This window comes from Taudactylus pleione, unplaced genomic scaffold (assembly GCF_031769625.1).
Source record: "Taudactylus pleione unplaced genomic scaffold, aTauple2 ptg000095l, whole genome shotgun sequence".
Classification (NCBI taxonomy): domain Eukaryota; kingdom Metazoa; phylum Chordata; class Amphibia; order Anura; family Myobatrachidae; genus Taudactylus; species Taudactylus pleione.
The window spans coordinates 7,694,864-7,722,468 of record NW_028284497.1 but is presented as its reverse complement, the minus strand read 5'-3'; the positions used below and the strand labels follow the sequence as shown (position 1 = coordinate 7,722,468).

Below are 27,605 nucleotides of genomic sequence, written 5' to 3'. Positions count from 1 at the left end.
TGATGACGCATGGGAGGGCAAATCGTCAGCGACATAGCGGGTACACACTGCCCGATGTGGACGATACATCATCCGATCCGCCGGATCGGATACCATATGGTCTAGTGTGTACCCGGCTTTAGATGCATTCAGCAAATCAGATGCAGCCGTCATCATCATCATCAGCTCCCAACTTGCAGAACCACAAGTCTTCCCCGTCCAAACAGGTGCATTGGTGATTATTAGGTTGCCATCTTGGAATGCATTTCGGGTCAACACGCCCTTACTGTACTTTGGTTGCCAATACACACTCCTCAAACCCCCGTCTCGTCCTCCAAGGAATAAGTTACCACAAGTGCAAGAAGTGGACAAGTTGACAGAGCAAAAAAACATTCATCAGGAAAATGATCCTATGCACACTAAAGCTGGGTACACAATAGACGATTTTATGATCGATTTGGCCGATTCCGGTGCATCGGAATGTCATAGTTATAGATTGATACCTGCACTCTGAGTTGCTTTTGTTTTGTTAAGGAGAGCAGTTGCATGTGTAGGTGACCAACCAGGGTCGTCTTAAGAGAGGAGGGGGCCCGTGTGCACTCCCTGTGCGGGGCCCCCTCCTCTCACCCCGGTGGCCGGCAGCCGACTGACGCGGTTAGCCAGCCACCGGAGCCTTAGTAGACTCCGGCCACTAGAGTGTGCCAGGAGTCTACTGCGCATGCGCAGAACGCTGGAAAATGGCCGTGGTGGCCATTTTTCCAGCGTTCTGTGTATGCGCAGTAGAGTCCGGGCATACTCTAGTGCCCGGAGTGTACTGCGCATGCGCAGAACACCGGAAAAATGGCCGTGGTGGCCATTTTCCGGTGTTTTGAGCAGCGCAGACACCCGACGTGGGACCACGGACAAGTCTAAAATAATATGGGTGTAGTGTGTGCGGTGCGGGGCCCCCCTGGACCCGGGGGGCCTATGTACCACGCACACACTGCACCCATTATAGATACACCACTGTGAGCAACCTATTACGTATAACGGTAGTGTAGATATCGTGCTGCGCTGTTCCTTTTTGGTGATGTTTTCTATACTCAAAGTAAGGTAAGTGTGTCGTCAGCTACATCGTCCATCAGACCTGCATGCAGGTCCGACGGGTGATATTGTTAGGGGGGCCATGCTGCAGCCATCATTCCAACGCTGCCAGTATTGGCAAGTGTGTATGCACTTGCCGATGCCGCCTCCCCCCGCCAGGTCCCATCATTTGCGATATTGCGCTGGGTACACATTGTTTAGTGTGTACCCAGTATTAAAAGGATAGCAAGTTGCAGGGGAGAAAAGTCGCAACTTGCATTTACAAACAACTCTGTCTAAAGTAGACACGGTAATGTGATGCCCAAATGCTAAGACAAGACAGATATAAAAGTTTGTTACATTTATTTTGCATGCACGGAAAACGCTGCCTGCTTTTGTGAATTAAAGCTGAGCTAGGAGCTCTCTCAATAAGAGCTGTCTTTTGCAAGAGGAACTTCTGGGTTTATGACCCAGAAGTCCCTTTGTGCATGCCCAGAACGACATGCACGCCGCCAGGGGTGCTGGGAGAATCCGTTTGGATCTCTCTCAAAACACTTTGCGGAAAGAAGCCCATAGGCTTCCATTGGGTAACACCATCTATAGATGGTGTTAACCATCTGGTCAAAGCTGCGGAAAGCTTTGCTTTCTGAAGCTTTGTGCATATGAGAAATGTGGTCAAGCTCCCGAAAATTGCATATTTCGGGGTTTGAACACTTTATTGATTATAGTGCACCCCACCACTTATCTGATGCAAGGTAGGAAGTAAAACAGTTGTAGATTTAAATAAAAAATGTTTGAAAAAACAGGGCCATAGACAGGCCACGAGCTCTGGTCCTGAGAGGGGTCGTAGCCAATCTTTGGGGCACATTTACATGTGGATGTAAGTACATTTTCTGACACGCCTCTTAGATGTAGCAGTACACGCCCACTTTACCTCAGCGCTCATAGGTGTGGCTATCACAATCTCCCTGAAATGTAGGCAAGTATGCCACTACTTCACGATTTGGCCATGCCTCCAGCTCATTCTCTCTCTCTATGGCCTGTTTGTGTAAACACACCCAAGCAAATTCATGCACCATACGCTTTGCAAATTGGTGTACTTTCACCTCGGCATCAGCCCTTAAGTGTTTGACCCCTAATAATGGTGCATCGCGCTGGTCTTAATTTTTTTTATAATTTTTATAATAGTAAAAACAATCACCTTTGGGTCATGTAAAAATCTGTATATACTGTATATGAATTTCTTTAGAACTAAATCACTGCCTTTATTTACAATGTGCATATTCCATAAAGCTTCATGGATTCTCTTCTATTTGCTGGCAATTTCCTACTTATTTTGAACAAGCTTTTAGGATGACCAGAATTTTGGAATGCATATTTTTCCTGTTGTTAATTCTGGTGAGATACATACAAAAGTTTGTGAACCCTCTAAAATTATCTTTTTGTATTATTTTTAACTAAAATGTAATCTGATACATATAAAGTGCTACAAATATTTCAAGGACAGAGGCAAATGCAGCATTTATAGAGTGGGGTTTCCAAATGTTTTCATGGGAAAGCCTGTTTAACAAATGTCACAGCAGTCAGAGTTGCAATACCTGTTCTGTTGTATATTTACTAGTACAGGTTGAGACTCCCATATCCAAAATGCTTGGGACCAGGGTTATTTTGGATATCGGAATATTCCGTAATTTAGAATATTTGCATTGCATAATGTATTTATGTTTTATATACACCTTATACACACAGTCTTCAGGTCATTTTAAACAATATTTTCAATAATTTTGTGGCTTATACAAAGTTGGTGTGCATATATGAAATTAATTTATGTTTCATATGCACACAGCCTGGAGTTAATTTTATACAATATTTATAATAATTTTGTATCTTAAACAAAGTTTGTGTACATTGAACCATCAAAAAGCAAAGGTTTCACTATCTCAGTCATGCTAAAAAGATTCAGTATTTCGGAATATTTGGATATAGGAGACTCGACCTGTCATTTGCCAAGTCACTAGCAATTGCCACTATTGTTGCAGATTTTTTCCTCTCTTATCTCCCCCAATTCCCGTCTTCCTCCATCTCCCCCTATTCCAGTCTCCTTATGTTCCCGTCTTCTCCCTCTTCCATCCCTCTTCTCTTTCACCCTTATCCCATCTACTCCCTTTGCAGCGCTGAGAGGGGTACTTTATAGATCAAAACTTTATTGTGTCACTTCTGCTATGCAAAACTAGTTCCTTACTCTCCATAAATGGGAGCCTCGCAATATAGGACTGGTAGTGTCAGCACTTAAGATATAAGTGGTCAAACACCCTCTTACCTAAACATGAAAGATGGGTTGCAATTGGCAAATAAGAGATGACCAAACAAAAAATTGATAAACAGTAATCAAATGATTTATTAGTTAGATTAATTGCATCATAATACAACTCACTATTGTCATGGATAAACAAAATTTAAAAATATCAAAATTGTGGTTAAAGGAATAGTTAAAAATAAATGGTTAAAGGAATAATTAAAAATACAAATAATTTAAAAACACAGTGGGCTCTATTTATTAACATTATGTTTAGTAAAATAAAGTGAAAAAGGCTGTTTTCACACCCTTTTCACATTATTTTAGTTTCACATAAATTTACTAATGGGCAATTGTAGTAGCATTCTTAAAATTCTACTCCAAACCCTAATTATCACATATTTTTAGTAAGCAGATCGTATGTTCCATAATTGTAATGGGAAAAAATGTGATCTGGCCAGAGTCACTAAAAATATATTGTGAAAAATTACCGGGGGAAGCGCTGTGATAATAATGGCACTTGGAGATGGCGTTATCCAGGGTTTCCCCCGGTTCACTGACTCTTGTTCTGCTCTAACAGACAGTGCAGAGCCGGGGGCCGGGCCCCGTGATCAGCTGTGTGGTCTAAATAAACCACAAGCTGAACACTGCAAAAAAAATAAAAAATTGTAAAACAGAAAAAAAGCGCACTGGCTTCCAGGGTGATCGGTGCTCCGGTGATGTCCTCCAGGGCTCCAGTCAGCTGGTCATAGAACAGCTGACCGGGGTCACAGTGCAGGCCAGGGGACCAGCTGACCAGAGCCCCAAAGAACATCACTGGAGCACCAGAGGTAAGTGTGATCTGAGCAAGGGTCGGTCGAGGGGGGGTTGAGTCACGGTATCCGATGGCGTGCGCATGCGCAGACACAGTCTCCCTGTATTTTTCAAAAAAATACAGGGAGAAGACTACGGAGGGGATTTGAAGGGACAGAGTTTTATCGCAAGCTCTGTCCCTGCATGGGATTATTGATAAAACCGTGTAATATTTCCTATTTAGGGCCGTATTCAATTAGAAGCGAAAAGCCGTTTTCCGTGAAAAAGTATCGCGGATCGGGGCTTTTCTTGTGGTTGGAACTTATCCCAACGTGTTTCATCTCATGTGGGGACTTTTTCAAGGGTACTTTTTCAAGTATCTATGGAAATATAGTCCCAACGCGTTTCATCCCATGTGGGGACTTTTTCACCTACCCTTGAAAAAGTCCCCACATGGGATGAAACGCGTTGGGACGATATTTTATAGATACTTGACTTTACACATTTTAATCTTCAGATTGCATGTCATATTGATCTGCTTCTGTACTGTCTATTTCTCGCTCTGAGACCCTTATGGCCGCAACCAGGCATGGGCACAGAGTAATAAATGTATTTAACCCTTCCATATATGTATAGCGTTCTGTCCAGATAATATTGGACCTTGTGTCCCCTGCCCCTTACACCCACACTCAACAGCCATACAAGGAAGTGCCATTGGTGGATCTGCGGGATCATGCCAAGAGCTGGGTAAGTTCCTTATGCTATCTATCTTCCGCACCTAAGTATCTATCAGCACCTGATACTGTGGTTTGTCTGGTTTGTTTTGTGAATCCTTGAGGTGGAGTGGCAGTTTCCTGGTACAGAGACCATTGGAGAGGGGAGAATACATCTACAATACATCGTTATTACGAACAGTGTACCATTAACTTTTAATACCATCATTCTGATCTTTGATGCATATACAGATGAACACACTGCCTAAAGTTATAGCAAACCAGTTTACGTCACTGGGACTAATGTTCTAAGAACAGCCATCCTACAGTACTACACAGGTGGTTTACACCAGGACTGCACAAGCAAGGCTCGGACGATTGGTCCACTAAACACAATATATACACTAGAACCCATCATTACTTTTACTCACTTAGGTCCTTACACCTCAACTAATACACTAGGATTGTATACTATAGAACATCATCAGACCTCAAAGCGCGGACACCAACTATACATATTTCCTAATATTTAGGAAGGTGGGGATACCTTCCAGGTATTCAGCAGCTATTACTCATTAGCGCAAAACCTTATATCTATCTATAATCCCACAACTGATGACTGCTCTGCATAATAAGATACTCAAATACGTTTTACTACAAAAAGTGAAACTAAATATAACCTGTAAACATTGACTAGTATTTTCCTGTAAAAGGACAATTAACATTGTCCTATATTATCAATGCAATACTATTACTTATTACATTATCTCTATACGAGTCCATACACTAGCACAGGATACGTAATGGAGAAAGGACTAAAATATTTTAATATGCAGGTTTACACAAACGCCTAGAAAGTGCCAAGGATTCCATTGTTAATTGCCTATTATATGGTACTGTGGAATATGCTGGCATCCCACAAATACATAATATTAATGCAAGGCCACACACAGTGCGGGCGAGATAAAGCCTCTCTGGCTTGTAGAGTTAGCAGCAAAGCTTGGATGGGAATTCAGGGGGGTTGGCTCCATTCTCAGCTCATTGGTTTGGGACACTTTCTTTGCATTGTCACTGTGATGAGAGGGGGCTTTTGTGACTCACAACCTTAGTTCAGCCAGCTGCAAAATCTCTTTCCCAGGATCTGAATAGGAAAAAACGGAGGGTATAGGAGGGGGAAAAGAGCAGAGCTGGTGAGGAGGGGGAGGATTGAGTAAGGAGCGTGGAAGGGTCTACACGCAGACAAAAGGGCTTCCTCAGCTTATCAGTCTTCCATAGATGGGGTGAACTGCCTCACCTGATCAGCATCATAACAACGGGCAAGGCACCCCAATTATGGCACTTTACACATAGAAGTCAGGTTTCTCTTACTGTAGAAGTCTTGCATGCACATGTGTGGAGCTGTTTAAAGATACACAAACTATTCTTTATGGGATGTAGTCAGGAAGCCGGCAGTCTAAATACTGACCGCCATTCTTGATGTGTCATTTAAATTTACCAGAAAAGAGAAAAGAGTTTTAGCTTGTAAAGGTTTTATGACTGGTTACTGTAAATTATAAGTGTGAGAGAGACCACAGGAAAATGACCCCTGAGAGCAGGTTTAACCACTATAGTCAAACATATAAACTTGATAAGATGCAAGGCTATACGTCCTAGCCTCATGCTGATACCTCCCACCATCAGACTCACACTAAAGATTACCCTACAGATATGCTAAAAGTAATAAGGGAAATTTCTTTTAACATTACTTTTTCGCTGTCAAAAGTAAGCCAAAGGGTTCAGTTCACATTAAAGACTATTTTTAACTGGTCCATCACGCAACAAACCCCAACAATCTAAAGACTCAGACTACAACTGGACTCCCTGTACAATCACGGCAAGAACACTTCTAATGCTATTCATAATGCTGGCCTACTGATTCTAGCATACAATTCAATGCTTATCGTACTTTTCCCCATGTCAGTTTATATCTATCAACTTTGAAACACTGTCCTTTATCTCAGCTCTCTTGCCTAGCCTCACATCCTCTGTCTGCTTACAATCTGCGTTATTTTTCACATTCTGCACACTTTAGAACCCCACTTTTATTTCTCCCTATAACAATCTTGTTAATCTGCATACATATTGATACACTGTTCTTTGATACGTCACTGTTTTCTTACTTGCATTCCTACAAATCTCTTGCACTCATATCTCATTTAAATTTCCAAATTTCTTTCCTCTTGTTTACTTATAAACACCATGACAAGGTTTTCGTCAACTCCCTCCTTCCCTCTGTCTCTACCTAATCCTCTGTTCTGCCCCCTGCTTCCACCTTTATCCTTTCCCCCTTATCTCTTCCACCTCCTCCTCCCCTTCTCCCCCCTCCTCTGTCTGCCTACTCTTCACTCCTCACCCATTACTCCACTTTCTTCCTGTTCTACCCCCCCTCTGTCCTACTACCCCACCACCAAACCCTCCTCCTACACTCCTCTCCCTGTCACTTCACCCCACTGCCATCCACATCTCCCTCCCTGCCCACCTCCTATTGGTTCCCTTTCCAGCTCAGGTGCCCGCACCATCACTAAACTCTATTCATATCGGTCCCCCAAATTAATCTCACCTCCACGTTACAGCAACCCGGACAATCTCATTCACATCTCCCCCACAAATGCTATCTCTCTATCCTGTGCCCTCTGGAACGCCAGGTCAGTCTGTAATAAACTGGTCCCCACCCATGACCTTTTTATCTCCAACTCTCTGAATCTCCTAGCCATCACTGAAACTTGGATCTCACCCTCTGACACCACTTCTCCTGCTGCTCTATCCTCTGGGGGCTTTGCCTTCTCCCACACCCCCCGGCCTGGGGGTCGCCATGGTGGTGGAGTTGGGGTCCTTCTATCCACCAGTTACTCATACCAGCTAATACCCTCTGAACCATCCCTTACATTCCCCACATTTGAGGTTCATGCTATACGACTCTTCCAACCAGTAAACCTCAGAGTAGCTGTCATTTACCGTCCCCCTGGCTCTCCCTCCAAATTCCTTGACAACTTCGCTTCCTGGCTCCCTCACTTTCTCTCCTCAGATCTTCCCTCCATTATCCTAGGTGATTTTAATATTCCTATTGACATTCCCACAGAATCCTCTGCAGCTAAACTCCTTACCCTCACCTCTTCATTTGGTCTCGCCCAATGGACCTCCTCACCCTCCCATGTGAGTGGGCACTCACTTGACCTGGTCTTTACGCACCGTTGTGATATTTCTGATTACTCCAATTGCCCATTCCCCCTCTCTGACCATCACCTTCTCTCTTTTAACCTATCCCTCTCTCCTTGCCCTCCTCTAACTCCTAAGGCTACCATTACTAAGCGTAATATTGAGGCTATTGACACTGTTGCTTTTTCCTCCCTGCTGGACTCTCTTCTCTCCCCTATCATTTCTCTCTCCTGTCCTGAACAAGCTACTTCCCTGTACAATTCCTCCCTTGCTTCTGCTCTTGATTCTGTTGCTCCAGCAATAACCACTCACCCTCGCAGATCCACACCACAACCCTGGCATTCCAAATGCACCAGATACCTACAAAAGTGTTCAAGAATTGCGGAGCGTCAGTGGAGAAAGTCACGCTCTAAGGCTGACTTCCTCCATTTCAAATTTATTCTCTCCTCCTACAGTGCTTCCCTGTCTCTCTCCAAACAAACATATTTCAAGAACCTCATCTCCTCCCAGTCCTCAAACCCCCGGCGTCTCTTTGCCACTTTCAACTCCCTACTCTGCCCTTCCCCTCCTTGCCTTCCCTCCTCGCTCTCTGCCCTCGACTTTGCCACCTACTTTACATCTAAAATTGACTCCATACGTGAGGACATCATATCCCATCAGACCCTTAGCACTCCTCTCCCTCCTTGCCCTTACCACCCCTCCCCTTCTGTCTCACCAACTCTGACATCCTTCTCCCCTGCTTCTGGAGAGGAAGTCTTGGCCCTCATCCGGTCCTCCCCTCCTTCCACCTCCCCTCTTGACCCTATCCCTTCCCGTCTCCTCTCCCACTTGTCTCCTTCTGCCTGTTCCCATCTGGCTCACCTCCTTAATCTTTCCCTATCATCTGGCACTCTCCCTTCTGCATTCAAACATGCTCTTGTCTCCCCCATTCTTAAAAAACCTACCCTTGATCCTAACATACTTTCAAACTATCGACCCATCTCTCTTCTCCCTTTTGCTTCCAAACTCCTTGAGCGTATTGTCTACAACCGCCTTACCACCTTTCTTTCCTCCCACTCCCTCCTTGACTCATTTCAATCTGGCTTCCGATCTCTCCACTCCACGGAAACTGCCCTCACGAAAGTCAGCAATGACCTCCTTGCTGCCAAATCCAAGGGTCACTACTCTCTGCTCATTCTCCTTGACCTCTCTGCTGCATTTGACACTGTAGACCACCCTCTCCTCCTGCAAATCCTTTACTCTCTCGGTTTACGTGAAACTGCCCTCTCCTGGCTTTCCTCCTACCTCTCTGATCGTTCCTTCGCTGTGTCCTCTCTTGACTCCTCTTCCCCTCCACTTCCACTAAAGGTAGGAGTTCCCCAAGGTTCTGTTCTTGGACCTCTCCTTTTCTCCCTATATACATCCTCTTTAGGTGAACTCATTAACTCCTTTGACCTCCAATATCATCTCTATGCAGATGATACTCAAATTTACCTTTCCACCCCTGAGCTCACCCCTGAGCTCCTTACCCGTATCTCCAACTGTCTCTCTGCTGTCTCTTCGTGGATGTCCCAGCGCTTTCTTAAACTTAACATGTCTAAGACTGAGCTGATCATCTTCCCACCCTCTTCCACTACATCACTTTCCACAATTTCGTTATCTATTGATGGCACAACTATCTCCTCTAGCCCCAAAGTGCGCTGTCTTGGAGTTATCCTAGACTCCTCCCTCTCCTTTAAACCGCACATTCAGCACATCTCGCAGTCCTGCCGTTTTCACCTAAAAAATATCTCCAGGATTAGACCCTTCCTCACCCAGGATGCCACTAAAACCCTCATCCACTCACTGGTCATATCCAGATTGGACTACTGTAACCTTCTCCTAGCTGGCCTCCCAGTCTCTCACCTCTCTCCACTACAATCTGTTCTCAATGCTGCTGCTCGGCTCATCTTCCTCTCCAGACGTTCTATATCTGCTTCCCCTCTCCTTCAAGCCCTACACTGGCTCCCCTTCCCCTTCAGATGCCAATTCAAGGTTCTTACATTCACCTACAAAGCCCTCACCAAATCCTCTCCCGCATACATTTCTGACCTTCTCTCCCTTCACACTCCCACCCGCCCACTTCGCTCAACTAATGCATGCCGCCTCTCTTGCCAACTGATTACTTCCTCCCACTCCCGCATCCGAGATTTTGCCCGTGCTGCTCCCTACCTTTGGAATGCTCTCCCTCTCCCTATCAGACTCTCCACCTCTCTACAAATCTTCAAACGGGCTCTCAAGACCCACTACTTCATCAAGGCCTTCCAGCACTCCTCCTAACCCACCTCATGCTCTTTCCTTCCTATCTTCCCCTTCTGTGTCACGCCTGTCTGTCTGCCCCTCCCCTTAGAATGTAAGCTCTCATGAGCAGGGACCTCTTCCCTCATGTGCTTCTCTTTACATTTTCTTCTACTCTCTACTCCCCATTAGGGCACCTAACACGGGACCGCCAACTCCCGGCAGCTTATTGTGAGTGCTTTAATCACTATTTCAGCAATGTATATAAGTTGTGTCCCTGTCCTGCACTGTAATGTACTGTAAGTTACTTGTTTCTTGTTCACTTATTAGTTCTATGTACTATGTAAGGCGCTGCGGAACACTTGTGGCGCCATATAAATAAAGGATAATAATAATAATAATAATAACTGCCTCTCAGGAATAATGGGTATATCTTAAGTTAACAAAGTGACGTACAAGTGGTGTTCATTTGGCCTGTCAAGTATTTCACACAAGTGCCAAGTGATACGAGATTTATCAGTATGGATGGTTCAATCCCCCTAGCTGTGTGGAGTTTGTATATTCTCTCCGTGTGTGTCTGTGTGTGTGTGTACATGTGGTAGGGAATATAGATAGTAAGTTCCACTGGGGCAGGGACTGATATAAATGGTCAAATATTCTCAGTAAAGCGGTGTGGAATATGTATGTGCTATATAAATAACTGGTAATTAATAAATACATTTGTCAGGCCATTAATGCTTTGTCACCCCAGTGATAGGCAGTGTCTCATGTTTCCACTGTCACACAGCAGCAGACAAACTTTTCCAGTCTCTTTCATTCCCTATTTCTCATTCTGGATTTATAAGAATGATGTATGAAAGCAGGGACGTTTCTCTGTCACGGGCCCCCTCCTCTCTGTCCGGCGGCCGGCAGCGCACTGAGTTGTGCAAGGCCAACGCCAGAGTTATAGACTCTGGGCACTAGAGTGCACCCAGAGTCTATAGAGTATGCGCAGGTCACCGGGAAAATGGCGGCGGCGGCCATTTTCCCTGTACTGTGCATGCACAAACGACAAGAAAATGGCCACAGTGGCCATTTTCAGTCATTTTTACCGCGCCGGACCCCCGCACCGACGTGAGACTCTGGAGAGGTAAGTAATACTATGGGTGCAGGGTGTGCAGTGCGGGGCCCCCCTGGACCCATTATAGATACGCCTCTGTATGACAGGTTTATTATGAAACTTATGACAAAAAGAAAAGTATAACATTAAATATTATTACTACCTTTTTTGTATTAAGGCACCACAACATGTATGTAGCACTGTAGAGCGTAAAAATAGAAAATCAAAACAGTATCAGAGCATATATACAATACACAAGGGCTGACCATAGAATAAGTACCAAGCATTATTATCACACCACAGACTGGGTAGGATAGATAAGAGGAGCAAGGGTAGGGTAACATGTTGAAGCTAGCAGCAGCATACAGAAGTGAGTCATGGGTGGGTATCCATACAGTAATGTGTGATCTTGTACAAGGAGACAAGGGATCAGAGCACTGGTGACCTAGGGTGTTCAAGGGAAGAACAAGAGGAGAGAGGATACTGCCCGTAAGAGCTTACATACTGATGGGATGGGGGTGAACAGTTAAATAGTGAACTGGGAAGGAGAGATGGTGGAGGAGAAAAGTATCAAGTTATGTGGAGGGCTTTAATAAAAAGGTATGTTTTAAGGGCGCGTTTAAAGCTGGGGAGATGGAATACACATTCACAACCTCATTAGAGCCATCATAAGAATCCAGATCCATGTGTCCCCTCAGTACTTTCTGCTTCCATGGGCCCCCCCATAAGTATCTAGCCCCACTACAAAACTCACCGCTGCAAACTGTTTAATTTTTGAATAACACCCTCCATTATTTTATGGGTACAGCAATGTCTGTCCCCCCTCTTCTATTTCCTTTGTATATAAGGCACATCACTGCCTCTTTGCCAAATCATATGCATCCCAATTTAAGCTCTCCATAGTTTTGCTAAGCGTGTACTGTCAATTGCTTGTTGGCTTACTATGTACATGGACTGTTTTCAATTCATTGCCTCTCAACTATGTTTATGTGTAATGGTTATGTTATTTTTCCTTTTCTTTGTATTCCCTTGAAAAACTTCTAACAAAAAGATTAATTAAAAAAATTAATAAATAAAGCTGTGGAGACTTATTGAGAGTCTGAATGGGTGAGGAGTGAGTTCCAGAAGATGGGGATGCCTCGAAAGCTAGAAGGTAAGCATGAGAGGAAGTAACCAAAGGCCTGATTCACTACTGATCGCAACTGCGTATTCAAATGTGATTACGCACGCAGTACAACTGCGATAGTATGCTAATCCATTGCAATCGCTAAGCCGTCTGAGCACTACACAAGGACGTTCACTTTACTTAGCACACATCCAGTGGTGTAACTAGGGCAGGGCGAGCAGGGTGCGTGCCCTGGCGCCGTTGGACCGGCGCCGCGGGGGGTAATGGGACTGACGTCATGACGTCTGTCCCATAATGCTGAGTGCGCCAGCCCGGGCGGGAGCGGCGTCGGGAGCAGGACCAGGAGCAGAGATTCAGGTAAGTATATTTTTATATATATATATATATTTTTTTTTTTTTAAACCTATCTGCACAACGGGGGAGGGGGTGGCTACTACTGGGGGGACCTCTACTGGGGGAGGGGTGGCTACTACTGGGGGCGCCATTGGGAGGACCTACTCTACTGGGGACTACTACTTGGGGGGGGACTACCACAGGGGGCATTATAAAAGGGGCCTACTACAAGAGGCACTGCACTCGGGGGACCACTACTGGGGGCAATAATAGGAAGGGCCACTACAGGGGGCACTGGATAGGGGGGATCACTACAGGGTGCCTGCATAAGGGGACCACTACTGGGAAAACTGCATGGGGGGGGGACTACTGCTGGGGGCACTATATAAAGGGCACTGCATGGGGGGGACTACTACTGGGGGCACCATATAAAGGGCACTGCATAAGGGGATACCGCTACTGGGCGCACTGCATTGTGGGGACTGCTACTGGGGGCACTGCATAAGGGGGAACACTACGTGGGGCACTGCATTTGGGGGGCCACTACTGGGGGTACTGAGTAAGGGGAACTAATTGGGGGCTGTATAAGGGGGACCACTACTGGGGATACTGTATAAGAGGCACTACTATGGGCCTGCATAAGAGGGACCACAACTGCATACTGGGGGTACTGTATAAGGGGTACTACTGGGGTTAAGGTGCATATGGATAGGAATGTTCAGCGTGAAAATAAAGGGGTGTGTCATGTTGACACGCCCCATTTTTAAGTGACCACGTCCATTTTTTTCCGCGCGCCGAAGGAATAGCTCGGGATGTTGGGGGGGGGGGCTCCCTTTTCAAATTTGCCCTGGGCTCCAAATACCCTAGTTACGCCACTGCACACATCTATAATGTTTAGCAAGACTGCGAAACCATCGGTACAATCAAGTACGATCGCAGCCTCACGCACACTTGCACAAGCTCTGACCATACTCAAGTATGACTAACTTCATTGCATGCTATGAGTACTCAAGCTGCATACGGCATCGCAGTGGCTAATTTATGCAGGCCCCTGTAACGGCGTTCGAATGCACTGGGACAACTGCGTTTCACAAACCAGCCCCCTTCACCTCCCACAAACAGCACTTCCTGTCAATCACTCTGTGATGAGCCTGCGTAGTCACTGCGATCGCAGTCCCAATCACAGAAACCGGTTCGCGCACGCGAACTGCTATGCATATGCATTCGCAGATTGCAATAATCGCTAGATTGCATGCGTAATCGCAGTTGCATACGGTAGTGAATCAAGCCCCAAGGTGGAAGAGAAATGTTAATCAGAGGTAGAGCACAGAGGTGAGAGGGAGTGCGGAGAGAGATTAGGTTTCAGATGTAGAGAGAGAAGAAGTGATTTGAGACATTGTAAGTGCGGGTGAGGAGTTTGCGGTCCGGTCTAAAGATCTACAGTAAAAAGGTAGACAGTGCCTAAATAGACACCAGATGTTAGATAGGCAATAGGTCAACAGTGACAAAATGTCAACAGGGACAAAAGGTCGACACGCTAAAGGTCGACATGTAAGGTGCAAATGGTCGACGTTGTCAAAATGTCGCCATGAAAATGGTCAACTTTTTTTGGCGGGTCAGGGTTAGACACTTACCGGAGTGTTAGGGTTAGGCACTTACCCCAACGGTTAGGGTTAGGCACCAGGAGGGAGGGTTAGGGGAAGGCTTTTACCGGAAGGTTAGGGTTAGGGACTAGAAGGGATGGTTAGGGTCAGACACCTACCCCGACAGTTAGGCACCAGGAGGGAGGGTTAGGGTCAGGATGAAGATTAGGCTTAGAAAACAAAATAAACCAGTGTCGAACATTTTCATGTCGGCCATATGTATGTCGACCTTTTGACCCTGTTGACCATTTGTAACTGTCGACCTTCTTACATGTTGGCCTTTAGTGTGTCGACCTTTTGTCCATGTCGACCTATTGCCTGTCTAACATCTGGTGTCTACTGTATCTAGACATTGTCTATCTTTTTAATGTAGATCTTTCGATCCACATCCAGGAGTTTAAATTGGATTGGATAGAGAGCCAGTGAAGTAGGCAGTAGAAAGGAGAGGCAGACACCAGATGACAGGAGTGGGAAATGAGATGAGCAGCAGGTGGGACAGGTGAGAAAGAGGGAAACCAGGGAAGAGGGGGTTACAGAAGTCTTAGCAAGAAATGATGAGAGTGGAAGAGACTTATGGTGACATTAGGGCTAAGAAAGTGAAGGAGAAAATGACTGCGGAGAGAGGAGGACAATGATAGGGGGAAAACAATAATTTTGGTGTTGGACATGTTAGGTTTCAGGAAATATTGGGCTATCCAGAAGAAGATCGCAGAAAGGCAGTTGGAGATACATGAGAGGGTAGAGGGAGAGTGGACAGGAGGAGAGGAAGATTTGGATGCCATAAAAGTATTGATGGCATTGAAAGCCAAATGAGCTGATGAAGGGAAAAAGTAAGAAAAGGAAATGAGGGATAGGTGGAGACAGAGGTATATAAAAAAAAAAAGTAGTTGTTGGTGAGGTTGGAATTGGACCATGACAGAGCAAAGTTGCAGAGGCCAATGGAGTGGATAGTGTAAAGGGGGAGAGGATGCTCAGCAATGTTGATGGTGGCAGACAGATCAAGGTGAATGAGAAGGGTGTGGTATAAAAGATAGACAGTAAAAAGGTTGACAATGTCTAGGTAGACACCAGATGTTAGAAAGGCAATAGGTCGACAGGGACATAAGACCAACAGGGACAAAAGGTTGACACACTAAAGGTCTATATTGAAGAAGGTTGACTGGCACAAATGGTCGACAGGGTCAAAAGGTCAGGACAAAAATGGTCAACACATGATTTTTTTTGTTTTCTAAGCCTAATATTCACCCTAATCCTCCCTCCTGGTGCCTAATCCTAACCATCGGGGTAGATGTCTGACCTTAACCATCCCTTCAAGTGCCTATTCCTAACCCTCTCTTCTGGTGCCTAACTCTAACCATTGGGGTAAGTGCCTAATCATTGCGGTAAGTGTTTAACCCTAATCGTTGGTGTAAGTGCCTAACCCTAACCTAACCCTCAAACCCCCCCCCAAAAAAACATGTGTTGACCAGTTGTGCGTCGACCATTTTTGCGGCAACCTTTTCACCCAGACGACCACTTGTATCTGTCAATCTTCTTCCATGTCGACCTTTTGTCCCTGTCGACCTATTGCCTGTCTAACATCTGCTGTCTATCTAGACATTGTCGACCATTTAACTGTCTATCTATAGTCCAGATACTGGATGAGAAGAGAAAAGTGACCCTTGGATTTGGCCATGGGAAGGTCATTGGTGACCTTCATTGCACTATTGATGTTCCAAATCAATGTTGTGGAAATAAAAGTGTTGTAAATTGCTACATTTCTGTCTTAGTTTTTAAAACTGTTATATAATCAAACTAAAAAACTTGTGGTGCAGCCACAGCCATAAATAGCGCAGTGCAACCAGGGCACAAGTTGTGTTGGAGGTAGGGGTGGCAGGCTCCAGTGTGGGATTCATTATGTTTTCTTATAGACATGTGGTGGCTTTATTTTATGGGGACCGCCACTTGCTATGGGGCATTCTTAGGGACTGGGCTGGACAAGCCAATATATTTTACTTTATGTCACAGACCAGCTCCCTGACTGTCCCATGTAGCGGAGCAATCAAGTGCAGGGCTGGGGGTCTATCCACTGCTATTACTCCATCAATCTTCTCTCCGTCACCTCTAAGGCCATTGGCAGCAGAATGAGAGTCAGTGCATGCAAAGGCAATTTTGCATATCTTGAACTCCAGAGTCACATGTGTGCAGTATAGAAGAACAGCAAGGGAAATAGAAAGAGGTGTGCATACAGCATGCATCTCAGGAGGAAAACACTGACAATTGATGTAATGAGGAGATGGAGTGGGGGAGGTACTGTATAATAATGTAATGGTGAGGTGATGAAAGGGGTTATTAATTTAGTAGTGAGGGCTATTTAATCGTGTGGCCTATACATTTAAAGTGAGGTCATGGGAGTATATCTAATGCTGAAGTGGGGCTATTAATTCAGTGTGTGGCTGAGTTGGGAGCAATGAGGCCTATTGATTTAGTGAGAGGCTGAATTGGTTGGAGGAGCTCTCTATAATTAATGTATATGCTATTAATTCAGTACTGGTTGGGGTGAAGCATGTCTAATTATTAAAAGAGGGTGCTATTGATTTATTGTTGAGATGGAATGGGGGGAACAGCCCTATATGTTAAACATATAAACTATTGCAATGGTTGTGCTGGTTGAGAAGAGTGTTCACTCTTTGTTTAGCTTTCCATGTGGTGAATAGCATCTATCTCATTTTAAAAAGGATTCCAGGATCTAGCCAAGCAGTTGATCTTATGCACCAACCACAGCAGGTAGACAAAGCTGCTGTTGACTACCTGCACATACTTAAACCATCTACACATGTGCCAAAGTCAGAAGAGCTCATGTTGACATCCGGTGGCTCATGTGTGAGCGGGCAACAGTAATGATAAACTCTGCGAATGTAGCCCATAGGCTAAAATAAGCAAACACCATTCTGGAGTTTGGTAAACATGACAGCCTAGCAGTCCCTCATCAAAAGCTATGGTGGTTGCTTCTGCTGTCGGAATTGGAGGAACCACTGGAGATTTCTGAGATATCTACTGTGGTCCCTCCATGGTACATCCAGGAGATACTTAATATTGATGGGTACCCCAAGAAATTGGATGTTTTGGGGAGATATTTTGCAAATATTATTAGATTAATAGGCCCCTAGTCCTTAATTTATATTCCTGCTCTTTAACCATATTTTAATGTTATTATTCAAGGCATTTGAGGCCCTTTTTATCAATATTCCTCACATTTCAGCTACAAGAATAATGTTTCATTGCCCAAATTGATATAAAAAATGCTTGTTTATTAACATTGGTCTAGAGAGGTGAAACTTCCCCTGGCTAGTCTCGGTCGTGTTAGGTCACAGAGTCATATGCGCAATTCAACTTAATGTCCAGATTTCAGATTAAAGAAGTATAAAAAACATACACACATAAACTCTGACTGCTGCTCGTCCCATTCCTCCACTCCATCACCCCCCCCCCCTGCTCCTCTGCCCCGCCTTGCTCCATTCTGCCCCCTTACTTAACCTGCCCACATTTTTCTTCGGTGGGCTAGGTCTGTCCCGTTTCCCTGGTAGTGGAAGTCGTTGGAAGCTGGCAAGTGCCCTGGCTTCCACTGCGCGTGCATTGATGAGACAGAACAGAACTTAGGAATTATTATATAGCTTATACCTATAGATTGTGAAATTTTACATACAGTAGATATTTTAATTATTAAATTACTATAATTATTATCGTTTTTTTATAAAGCAATGATGACAAATACATTTAAATACAATAATAAAAATAAGATAAATTAAAATAATTTAAGCAATATTGTATGTAAAAAAAATCTTTATACAGATGTATGCTCTTCCGTATTTGCCGCAAATATGTGCACGCATTGCACCATGCAACAGTACGCCAGGCCACGGCAGCATTCCTATGAATCGCGGGTGCTCGCGCCATACGTAGCGCGATTTGTCACATCAGCGGCAAAGGTACAAGAGGACACATCTGTAGTAACATACTATTAGCGGTAATCCCTTTGATGTATAGGATGATGCGATAAAGAGACCTATCACTGGTAAAACTAATTCATTTTGAGGGCATTTGGACTATTCGACCTTCAATAAATAGGCCCTAAGGTGCTTAAACAGAGATGCAAACAAGTTCGTTTAACGACTGATTTTTTGAACTCCGCATGCTTCGTGGACGAGCATATGCAACTTTGAAATATCATGGCAATTCAGATTCATACACAACTCAGCCACATCTCCACAGCTGTGTGGATGAATTAACACAGACTGAGTGTTCTGAGGGCGCATCGTGCGTGTAGGAGGACCTGTGGGCTACTCATAACGCAGAGACTCATCTGATTTCAGGCGAATCTCTTGCACCAAGCTTAATAATTGGAGAAATGGGCACTGATAGTTATGATGGCTACTTTCGCAAACAGATGGATTGGAGTGGTGCAGAAAGTCTGAATACAGATGAAGATCTGCATTTATTTCTGAGCATGCTAAGCCGCTGCCTCTAGAGCCGACCTTAATGTAACTTTGAATCAGGCCCTAAGCCTCTGTAGTAACTTACTATACACAGATACAGAATGATTTTTGTAGACATATGTTCGATGAAAGTGTTTATTCAGATTTCTATACTATGAGATGGATGTATGAATATGAAGTTTATTTTATATATACATGCACCTTTTTGGCATTAATCTCCACAAGTACTATATAATATAACTGTCAGTCTGTGGTTTCCTTAAATCATGACAGTCACTAGTGGATAGGTCAATGGACCTGATTCAGAGGTGCACGCACTGGACGTAGCAGTGCAATTTTGTGCAACTGCGCATGTGTCTAAGTCGCAACGCACATATATCCTCATTGTGTCGGTACAGAGTTGCAGTCATAATTTCAGGCACACGCAGAGAGAAGTGTATTGAAAGTGTAGTGGGCCTTCCTGGACAGTGACAGGGTGGTGTCTTAGTGCAGGTGCGGAGATGGCCTATATTATGGGCGGGTTATGGGAGTGCCCTGGGCATGACAGTGAAAATTTTATGCAATTACTGTGTGTTTTAGATACGTGTTTTTTGTTTTATTATTTATTATGTTTATTTATTTTTTTATCTATTGTAAATTTGTTTTTTATATTTAGAGGAGCCTTGAGTAAAACAGACTCTCATTGGCTTCTGCACCCACGGCCGGAGACGGGCTGGAGCTCACTCATGAGCTCCACCTTCCGGCTCCCACAGTGGATGATGGGAGAGACGTCATGACGTCTCCCCCATAGTGCAGAGTGGGCTGGGAGGATGGAGGAGCGGACAGAGGTGGATGCAGGAGCAGGGATTCAGGTAAGTGTTGTGGGTTTTTTTTGTGTGTGTCTTTGTTCTATATATGTAAGGGGCACTGGCACTGCATAGGGGGGCCACTACTGGGGGCACTGCATAGGAGGGATTACTACTGGGGGCACTGTATAAGGGGCACTGTATAAGTGGTACTACTGGGGGCACTGTATAAGGGGCACTACTGGGGACACCGCATAGGGGGGACACTACTGGGGGCACTGCATAGGGGGGACCACTACTGGGGGCACTGTATAAGTGGCACTACTGGGGGCACTACTACAGGGGGCACTGTATAAGGGGCACTATTACAGGGGGCACTGCATAAGGGGCACTGCTACTGGGGGCATTGCAAGTGGGGCTATACTACTGGGGGCATTAAGGTCCATATGGAATGGAATGTTCCCAGAGTGACGAGAAACGGTGGTGTGTCATTTGACCATGCCCACTTTTTCGGCGCATGCACATACTTGGGGGGGGTCCGTTTTTTAACTTGCCCTGCCTCCAAATACCCTAGTTACGCCACTGGCTTACACAGGCACACAGCAGCACACATAAGAGGCCAAACTTGAATACAGAAACTGCACTTACCATAGGGCTGGTGCAAGTTTGAAGGGTGTGATTGATAGTGGTGTGCAAGGACGCACCAATCAATAACACTGCATGTACAGACGCTGAAAGTGGGCATCTCAGTACTTGCGTATTCTGACACACAGATGTACACAAGGGAAGGACTTTGTATCAGCATATGCATACACTCACAGACGGGCGGCTGCCCATAGACACTCTTGCGGACACTTCTGCATCCACCTCTGAATCAGGCCTACTGCCTCCTACAATCATTATGTCTATATAATATTTATTGTGTTTGGAAGATATTTAAGAATTGTCCAGTACAAGTCAAATGTGAGCCAATCCCATGCACCTGTGGAAAGTAAACTATACACGCTGTGTGCAGGTATGCTCACCCCTTACATTTTCACAGGACTGTAGTTAATACTACTGCCTTCTTAGCATTTTTACATGTATTTCTAGTACATTGACAGCAGGAAAAAAAATCGGGTGATTAATATGTCATACTGCACTTCTACTTTTAATTAATGATTGCAGAGCGCAGTGACTGAAGGTAATGGGGACGGAGAATAATCAGGTTGGAAGATGGGTAGCTTGTCTGTCAAATCTCGGATTTTGGTGTCGCTGGTGAGGTACTCCACTCATCTCATAGCAGGAACAACCTTGCCCACCTCCTCATTAAAACACTATTTCCTTAAGATTGAATGTATTCAGCTTTCTTGATCCAAACATACTAAGCAAACTGTGTTTATTAGAGATGTAAAGTAATATTCTTCATTCTAGTGTCAGATATATGTGTATTAAACAATTCCCTAAATGCGTTTAGCAAACATATTTGCTGCCTTAGGTGTGCACAAATAGTGGTACAACAGATTTGTCTTAAAAAATGTCTTTGTCTGCTTTTGGTAAAAGCTTGGCAACCTCTTACAGAAGTCCCTCCCCTTTTAATTCATTTGAAATTTGGCAAATAAGCCATTTTCTTTTTATGTGTTTACACATCATCATGACAAAGATGCTTATGGCTATTGATTTCCTGTAAAGCCTATTTCTCTTGGTGTTCAAAATGTCAGCAACTACACAGCTAGTTTTTCTTTTTTGTTCTTAGAAAACGAAAAGCAATTATGTCAGATTTGGCAATTTGGGGTTTTGTGCATAAAGGTGCAAGTTCTGTTTCACCTTCTGTTTCATGCACATATGATAAGTAAGTGTGGCACAAGTTGGATCATAAATTGAACTGAATGAAGCATAGGCAGAACACTTTCTTTGCCAATAACATACACGCATATGTACTGCCTGTGTTATGTACATTATTTCAGCAATATCGAAGATGAAAGCAAATTCCAAGAAGCAGTTACTTGGTACTATGTACGCTCTCTTCCCAAGCTGTGTCTCAAAGCCCTGGTACCCCCCAGCTAATTCAACAAGTTTAATTAAGCTCGAAGAACCCAGGAGTAAATTAGCCAGAACAAGGGACAGTTACCATGAAAGGATTACCATATCAATGCTTGGAAGTCGGTCCCCTTGGCTCTTGTGTGAATACAAATCAATTACCAGGAGCTGTGAAGCTGGCTTTTCTCTCCGGAGTATTAATGCTTGACAAAAGCCGGGATACAAAGAGAGCCCTGTTAAATGAAGAGAGAGTGTGTGTGTTTGCATGGGGGCAGAGGATAATAGAAATGGGGGCTTCATGCTAAAATTAAGGGGGTTAATATTGTACGTTACTGTAAACTGAATTTTAGTGTTGAAATTATTCTTTAAAGTAAATTGTTTTCCTTAATATCTCATGTACATACTCCATGTAATAGCAGGAAAACAGTGCAAGCAATCAGACAGGTGTAAAATGCACAGACTACTACAAATGTTTACTTTTGCCAAATTGTGTAAAACACTTTGTTAAAACCAATTTTAAAATATGTACAGTATGCAACTTGGTAATCAGATGATATAGAAGGTTTGAACCTCCTGCTAGTATTTAGAACTTTGTCCAATGTAATTTTTTTTTATATGATCTTTTTACAGGTGACACAGCAGGTGAAGAAGTTCAGGTATGCAAGAAGTGCTGTGCCCAGTTTGATGAACCTTCTGATTTCACCAGGCACAAGGAATGCTGTCCACTTGACAACCAAGTTGTTGTGATTGTAGAGAACCAAGCGGAAACTAATAGAAAGAGCAAGCAAGCTAGCATCAGTGAGGAGTCTCGTTCACAACCTAGCTCTCCAGAAAGTGTTGGATCAGAAAAGAAAACAATGGTGACTGAACACTGTGACAGAGGAACAAGTTTTATGAGCTCTATGAGACAAGAAATGGACAAAAAAGGTGTGGGCCCATCTCAGCGATTTCTTATTCCCAATGGAGGATTGATTATGGAAGGGATGGCAGGACCAAAAGTGGGCATGGCTCCAATGAGTCAAGAAGCTGTTCCTGGGGGTCAGACTGCTTCAGCTCCCATAAACATTCCCATGATCTTGGAAGAACTCAGAGTCCTCCAGCAGAGGCAGATACGCCAGATGCAAATAACGGAGCAAATATGTCAACAGGTACTAATGCTTGGATCCCTCTCCATGACTAACTCTAATACACAAATGTCCTCACCAGAAAGGTCAACTAGCACCAAAACTTTACCAGTTTTCAGTCCATCAAAACAATCTGAATGTGGACCTGAATCATCAAAAACATTCTGCAGAGATGAAACACCCAAACAGACTTTTCTTCATCTCTACAATCATATAGGGCAAACATTTGGAGCCAGAAGCATTCCCAATGTGAAGGACAAATTGATGAGTGGGTTTGGTGACAAGTCAATTCCAGGGCAAGCTTCTCTTCCAAGCTCTCCACCAAACCAACTTATTTCTCCACATGCAATTTTTCCACCAGGTTTACCTACCTTGCCAGCTGGATTATTTTTGGGGGCAAGAGTACTGGAGAATGCCCCAAGCCTTTTAAAGCAGAAAAATAGTGATTCCCTACGTGGAGAAAGTCACCAGGAAAGGGCTTCGGGAAAGCACAAATGTCGTTTCTGTGCAAAAGTTTTCGGCAGTGATAGTGCCCTCCAGATTCACTTGCGTTCTCACACTGGAGAAAGACCATACAAATGCAACATATGTGGAAACCGGTTTACAACTAGAGGTAATCTGAAAGTACACTTTCATCGTCATCGGGAAAAGTATCCTCATATACAAATGAACCCACATCCTGTTCCTGAACATTTGGACTATGTTTTGACTAGTACAGGATTACCATATGGCATGTCAGTACCTCCAGAGAAGGCAGAAGAAGAGACAATAGAAAAGAAGCCAGTATTACCTCCAATAATGGCCACAGAGGGCTTAAACCTATTCTCAAGCACAGGTAGCCAAGGACTACAATCAATTAACAAACTGGTACTTATGAAAGCTGATGATGGCTCTGGTGCACTAAAAGTTCCCAATGTTTGTGCAAAAACAAAGTCTGATGAAAACACCCCTCCAGTTGAAAGGACAGGGAATGGAGGAACTGATGTCACTGGAAGGATGCAACTTAGCAAGCTTGTTACCTCCCTTCCAAGTTGGGCATTACTAGCTAGTCACTTTAAGACTGGAAACTTCCCCTTTTCATATGCTGTAGAACCACTGGGATATTCTGAGACTTCAAAACTCCAACAATTGGTGGAAAAAATAGACAAACAAGCAACTGTGCCTAACCAGTGTGTCATCTGCTTAAGAGTGTTAAGTTGTCCCAGGGCACTTAGGCTTCATTATAACCAACATGGTGGGGAAAGGCCATTCAAGTGTAAGATATGTGGGCGTGCCTTCTCAACAAAGGGTAATTTAAAAGCCCACTTTGTAGGTCATAAATCCAGTTTATCCTCAAAGCCTCAAAATTCATGTCCAATTTGCCAGAAAAAGTTTACCAATGCCGTTACTCTCCAGCAGCATATAAGGATGCATCTCGGTGGACAGATTCCAAATGGAGATATTCCCCATGGAGGTGGCAGCAAAACCGATTCCATAGAAGAAAAGACTACTCCAGACTTTTCAGATGAGATTAGCAGCGATGAAGACTCTTTGGACGCCAGTGAATCAGAGAGTGAAAAGGCAGCATTAATAGAGTCAGAAATATCAAGCATGGATGATGATGCTGCAGCCTCTGCTGTGAAGAAGAACGATGAGAACAGCACATCTCCCCATGCCACTGTTCAACCTGTGCCACTTACAACTATTGAAATAGTTACACCATCAGAACCCAGCACAACCACTAAACCAGCTTCTGAGGAAGCTCTACAAAAAGAAACTAGCGATCATTTAAGTAATGAAGATGATAAGACAGAGATAAACTTGAGCCCTGAAAATGCAAATGTGAAACCTCAAGTTCAAAACAATACAGAAAGTAAGCAAGACCCAGAGACAGATATGTGCAACAAACCAGCAGCAAGCCCAAGTAAAGAAGATGCCCACATGTGTGACCTCTGTTCTGAAAAACTGCCCAGTATGGAGTCACTGGGAGAACACATGAAATGCCACACCAAAGATGGGCTGTTCCATTGCTTGGTTTGCAAGCAGAGCTTCCTGGAGGCATCCATACTGACGAAGCATGTGCTACATGCACACCAGGTGAGACAAAATTTCCCTCCTCAGCCAGTCAGCAGCCCCAAACACCCAAATGCAGACTTGCCAACTCCAGCCCAAACATTTCTGGTGAGCACAGTGAAGAGTGAAGTGTTAAGCCCACCCCAGACATTGGCACTGGTCCAGCTTCCACGGCTGCCGGTGCCTTCTTCCCTGTCCCCTCCTTTGAGACGCAGCCCTAAGCAGCATCTGTGCATAGTATGTAAGAAGACTTTCTCCTCGGCCAGTGCTTTGCAGATTCATGAGAGGATACATACAGGAGAGAAGCCTTTTTCCTGCAATATGTGTGGAAGGGCGTTCACCACACGAGGGAATCTAAAGGTAGGCTCTCCATCTAAATTAACTATTCAGTGAAATACAAGCCTTGTGACACTCACTGAACTATCGTAACCAGCACTAAGAAATTATACAGCACATGGAACAATGTTCAGTTAAACTTCCTTGATAAAAAAAAGTATATTATATCGGAATTACAAGCATTCAAAACAGCACACATCATTGCCATTAATCATACCATTTGTATTTACTTTAAAACTTTCCCAATTAACCACCATGAATTTTACCATTTTCCTGTTAGAAGAGGCTCCAATGAAATTTCCTGTCTTGCTCTCAATACCTAATGGTGCCGAGCAAATGGAGTTTCCCAAAAGCCATATTTCCTGACTAGAAGTGGTTTATTTGAGCATTCTCCCTAAGGAGCAGCTCAAAACTCTCCTGACTCTTTTCATTATGTTAGTGTCACTAGTCGTTTTTCTGATAACCTGCTTAGACTTCTATTATAAAAGTGAATTAAAAATGAAGAATGCAGATGTAAATTACTTCCTCTATGGATAGAGCAAGGTTAAATTGATCCATCAATGTGACCTGCATTAGTGTAGTCATTTGTCACTTATGAGTGAGAATATTTTATTGCATAACTTGAGTTTGAGTTGTGATGTTTTTAAATAAAAACTTAGGTCTATGTTTAGACTTTACTCAACATAGGCACCCACAAAAGTCAAAACAGGTTACATATTAATATTGTAATGTTTGCTACCCTCTCTTTTCATCCGTAGGTCCACATGAGTACACATGTATGGAATAATAGCACATCCAGAAGAGGAAGACGTCTCTCTCTGGAAAACCTTGGCCCTTTGCTCTCAGGAACCCCAGTGAGGCTGCAGGATTTCCTGTCTAGAGATATCCCTACACAAGTGGTTGGAGTTAGCCCATTATCATTTTGGAACCAATACACTGCTTATCTCACTAGTGGCCCTCCCCCATCAAATGTTAACATTACGTCCACAGCTGCTGTCATCTCACCTCCTATTCCGATTGGCTTGCAGACAGCTAAAGTTGGGCACATCTCCACTGGAGCACTAATGGAAGTCAAGGAAAAGAAACCAAGTGGAACTGATGCTTTATATGAAAGTCCAGTAAAAGAAGAGAAGTAAACTAGTGCTCTTAAAACATGCAGAATAGAGAATGACTGCTATTACATTATTACTGACTCTACTCTCTATATATAAACGATGACTCAGCAATCAACTGTGGGCTTAAAGACTTACTTAGAGAGTGCTTCTTCTCCTGACACATAACTAAAATAGTTGCACTGTTTTCTTTTAGTTTTCAAGCTATGAAAACCCAATAAAGTCTCAATGAGATATGGAAAAAGGGCTAATAATTAGTAATCCCATATGTCCCAGTTTACCAGGGACAGTCCTGGTTTTTGACACATCAAAACCTAAATTTGAAGCCACATTTATCAATGATTAAGAGGGTGACTGGATACCAATTCCTAGCGTGGATTTAGTGAATTAGCAGTTGAAAGGACATTGTGGGACAGCTTGTCATTTGAAACAGCTGTCTTGATTGTTTTTGCTCATAAAAAAGTAGACACCCTAGTTATTGAGAAAGGAGAATGGGTTGTGTAATACTATTCACTACTGAGGAATAAAATGGCAAATATTACACATGGACTGGAGACACAGTAACATATTATTCTGTGTGAAAAACTTTCTAAAGAACGAATAGGATCTGTGCAAAGCTCAGACACGTTTAAGGGACATGAACACTAGAACTAACCATAGTTTTCCTTTAACCTCCACCTACAAAATGACAAATATATATTTTGGACAATTTATCAATTACAAGTTGAAGTTGACTGCTACAGAAAAATATATCCGATCTACAAGTATAGTGTATTTTTTCCATATACAGCAGAAAAAAATATAAAGACAAAAAACTTGATGCAGATGAAGGAGATTTAAGGGATTGATCTGGCTTGTAAGTTCTAATCATAAGGAATAATAGCAACCAATGCATGACCATGCTCAGGAAGGAAGGATAAAATGACCTTCAACACTGAGCACAAGAAGTTTCAAACTTAGGGGTCTATTTACTAAGCCTTGGATGGAGATAAAGTGAATGGAGATAAGGTACCAGCCAATCAGCTCCTAACCGCCATGTCACGGGCTGTGTTTGAAAAATTAGTTAGGAGCTGGTTGGTTGGTACCTTATCTCTGTCGACTTTATCTCCATCCAAGGCATTGTAAATAAACCCCTACAGAAGATGTCTATTTACTAAGCAGTGTTAAGAGACAAATTGAAAAGTGATAAGGTACCAGCCAATCAGCTC

General features: G+C 43.7%; 1 protein-coding gene across 2 annotated transcripts in view; it reads left to right on the top strand.

The window, feature by feature from the left end:
• SALL2 (spalt like transcription factor 2) overlaps positions 1-27,392 on the top strand; it is a 36,594-nt gene extending 9,202 nt beyond the window's left edge. Inside the window, exons 2-3 of one of the 2 annotated variants that reach the window (XM_088470220.1) lie at positions 22,404-24,973; positions 26,044-27,392. In XM_088470220.1, the coding sequence (XP_088326346.1) occupies positions 22,404-24,973; positions 26,044-26,421 (2,948 nt within the window). In that variant the 3' untranslated portion in view covers positions 26,422-27,392. Of the gene's footprint in view, positions 1-22,403; positions 25,310-26,043 lie in introns of both variants that reach the window. The other variant, XM_088470219.1, reaches the window with a different exon arrangement.
• Positions 27,393-27,605: the final 213 nt, after the last annotated feature.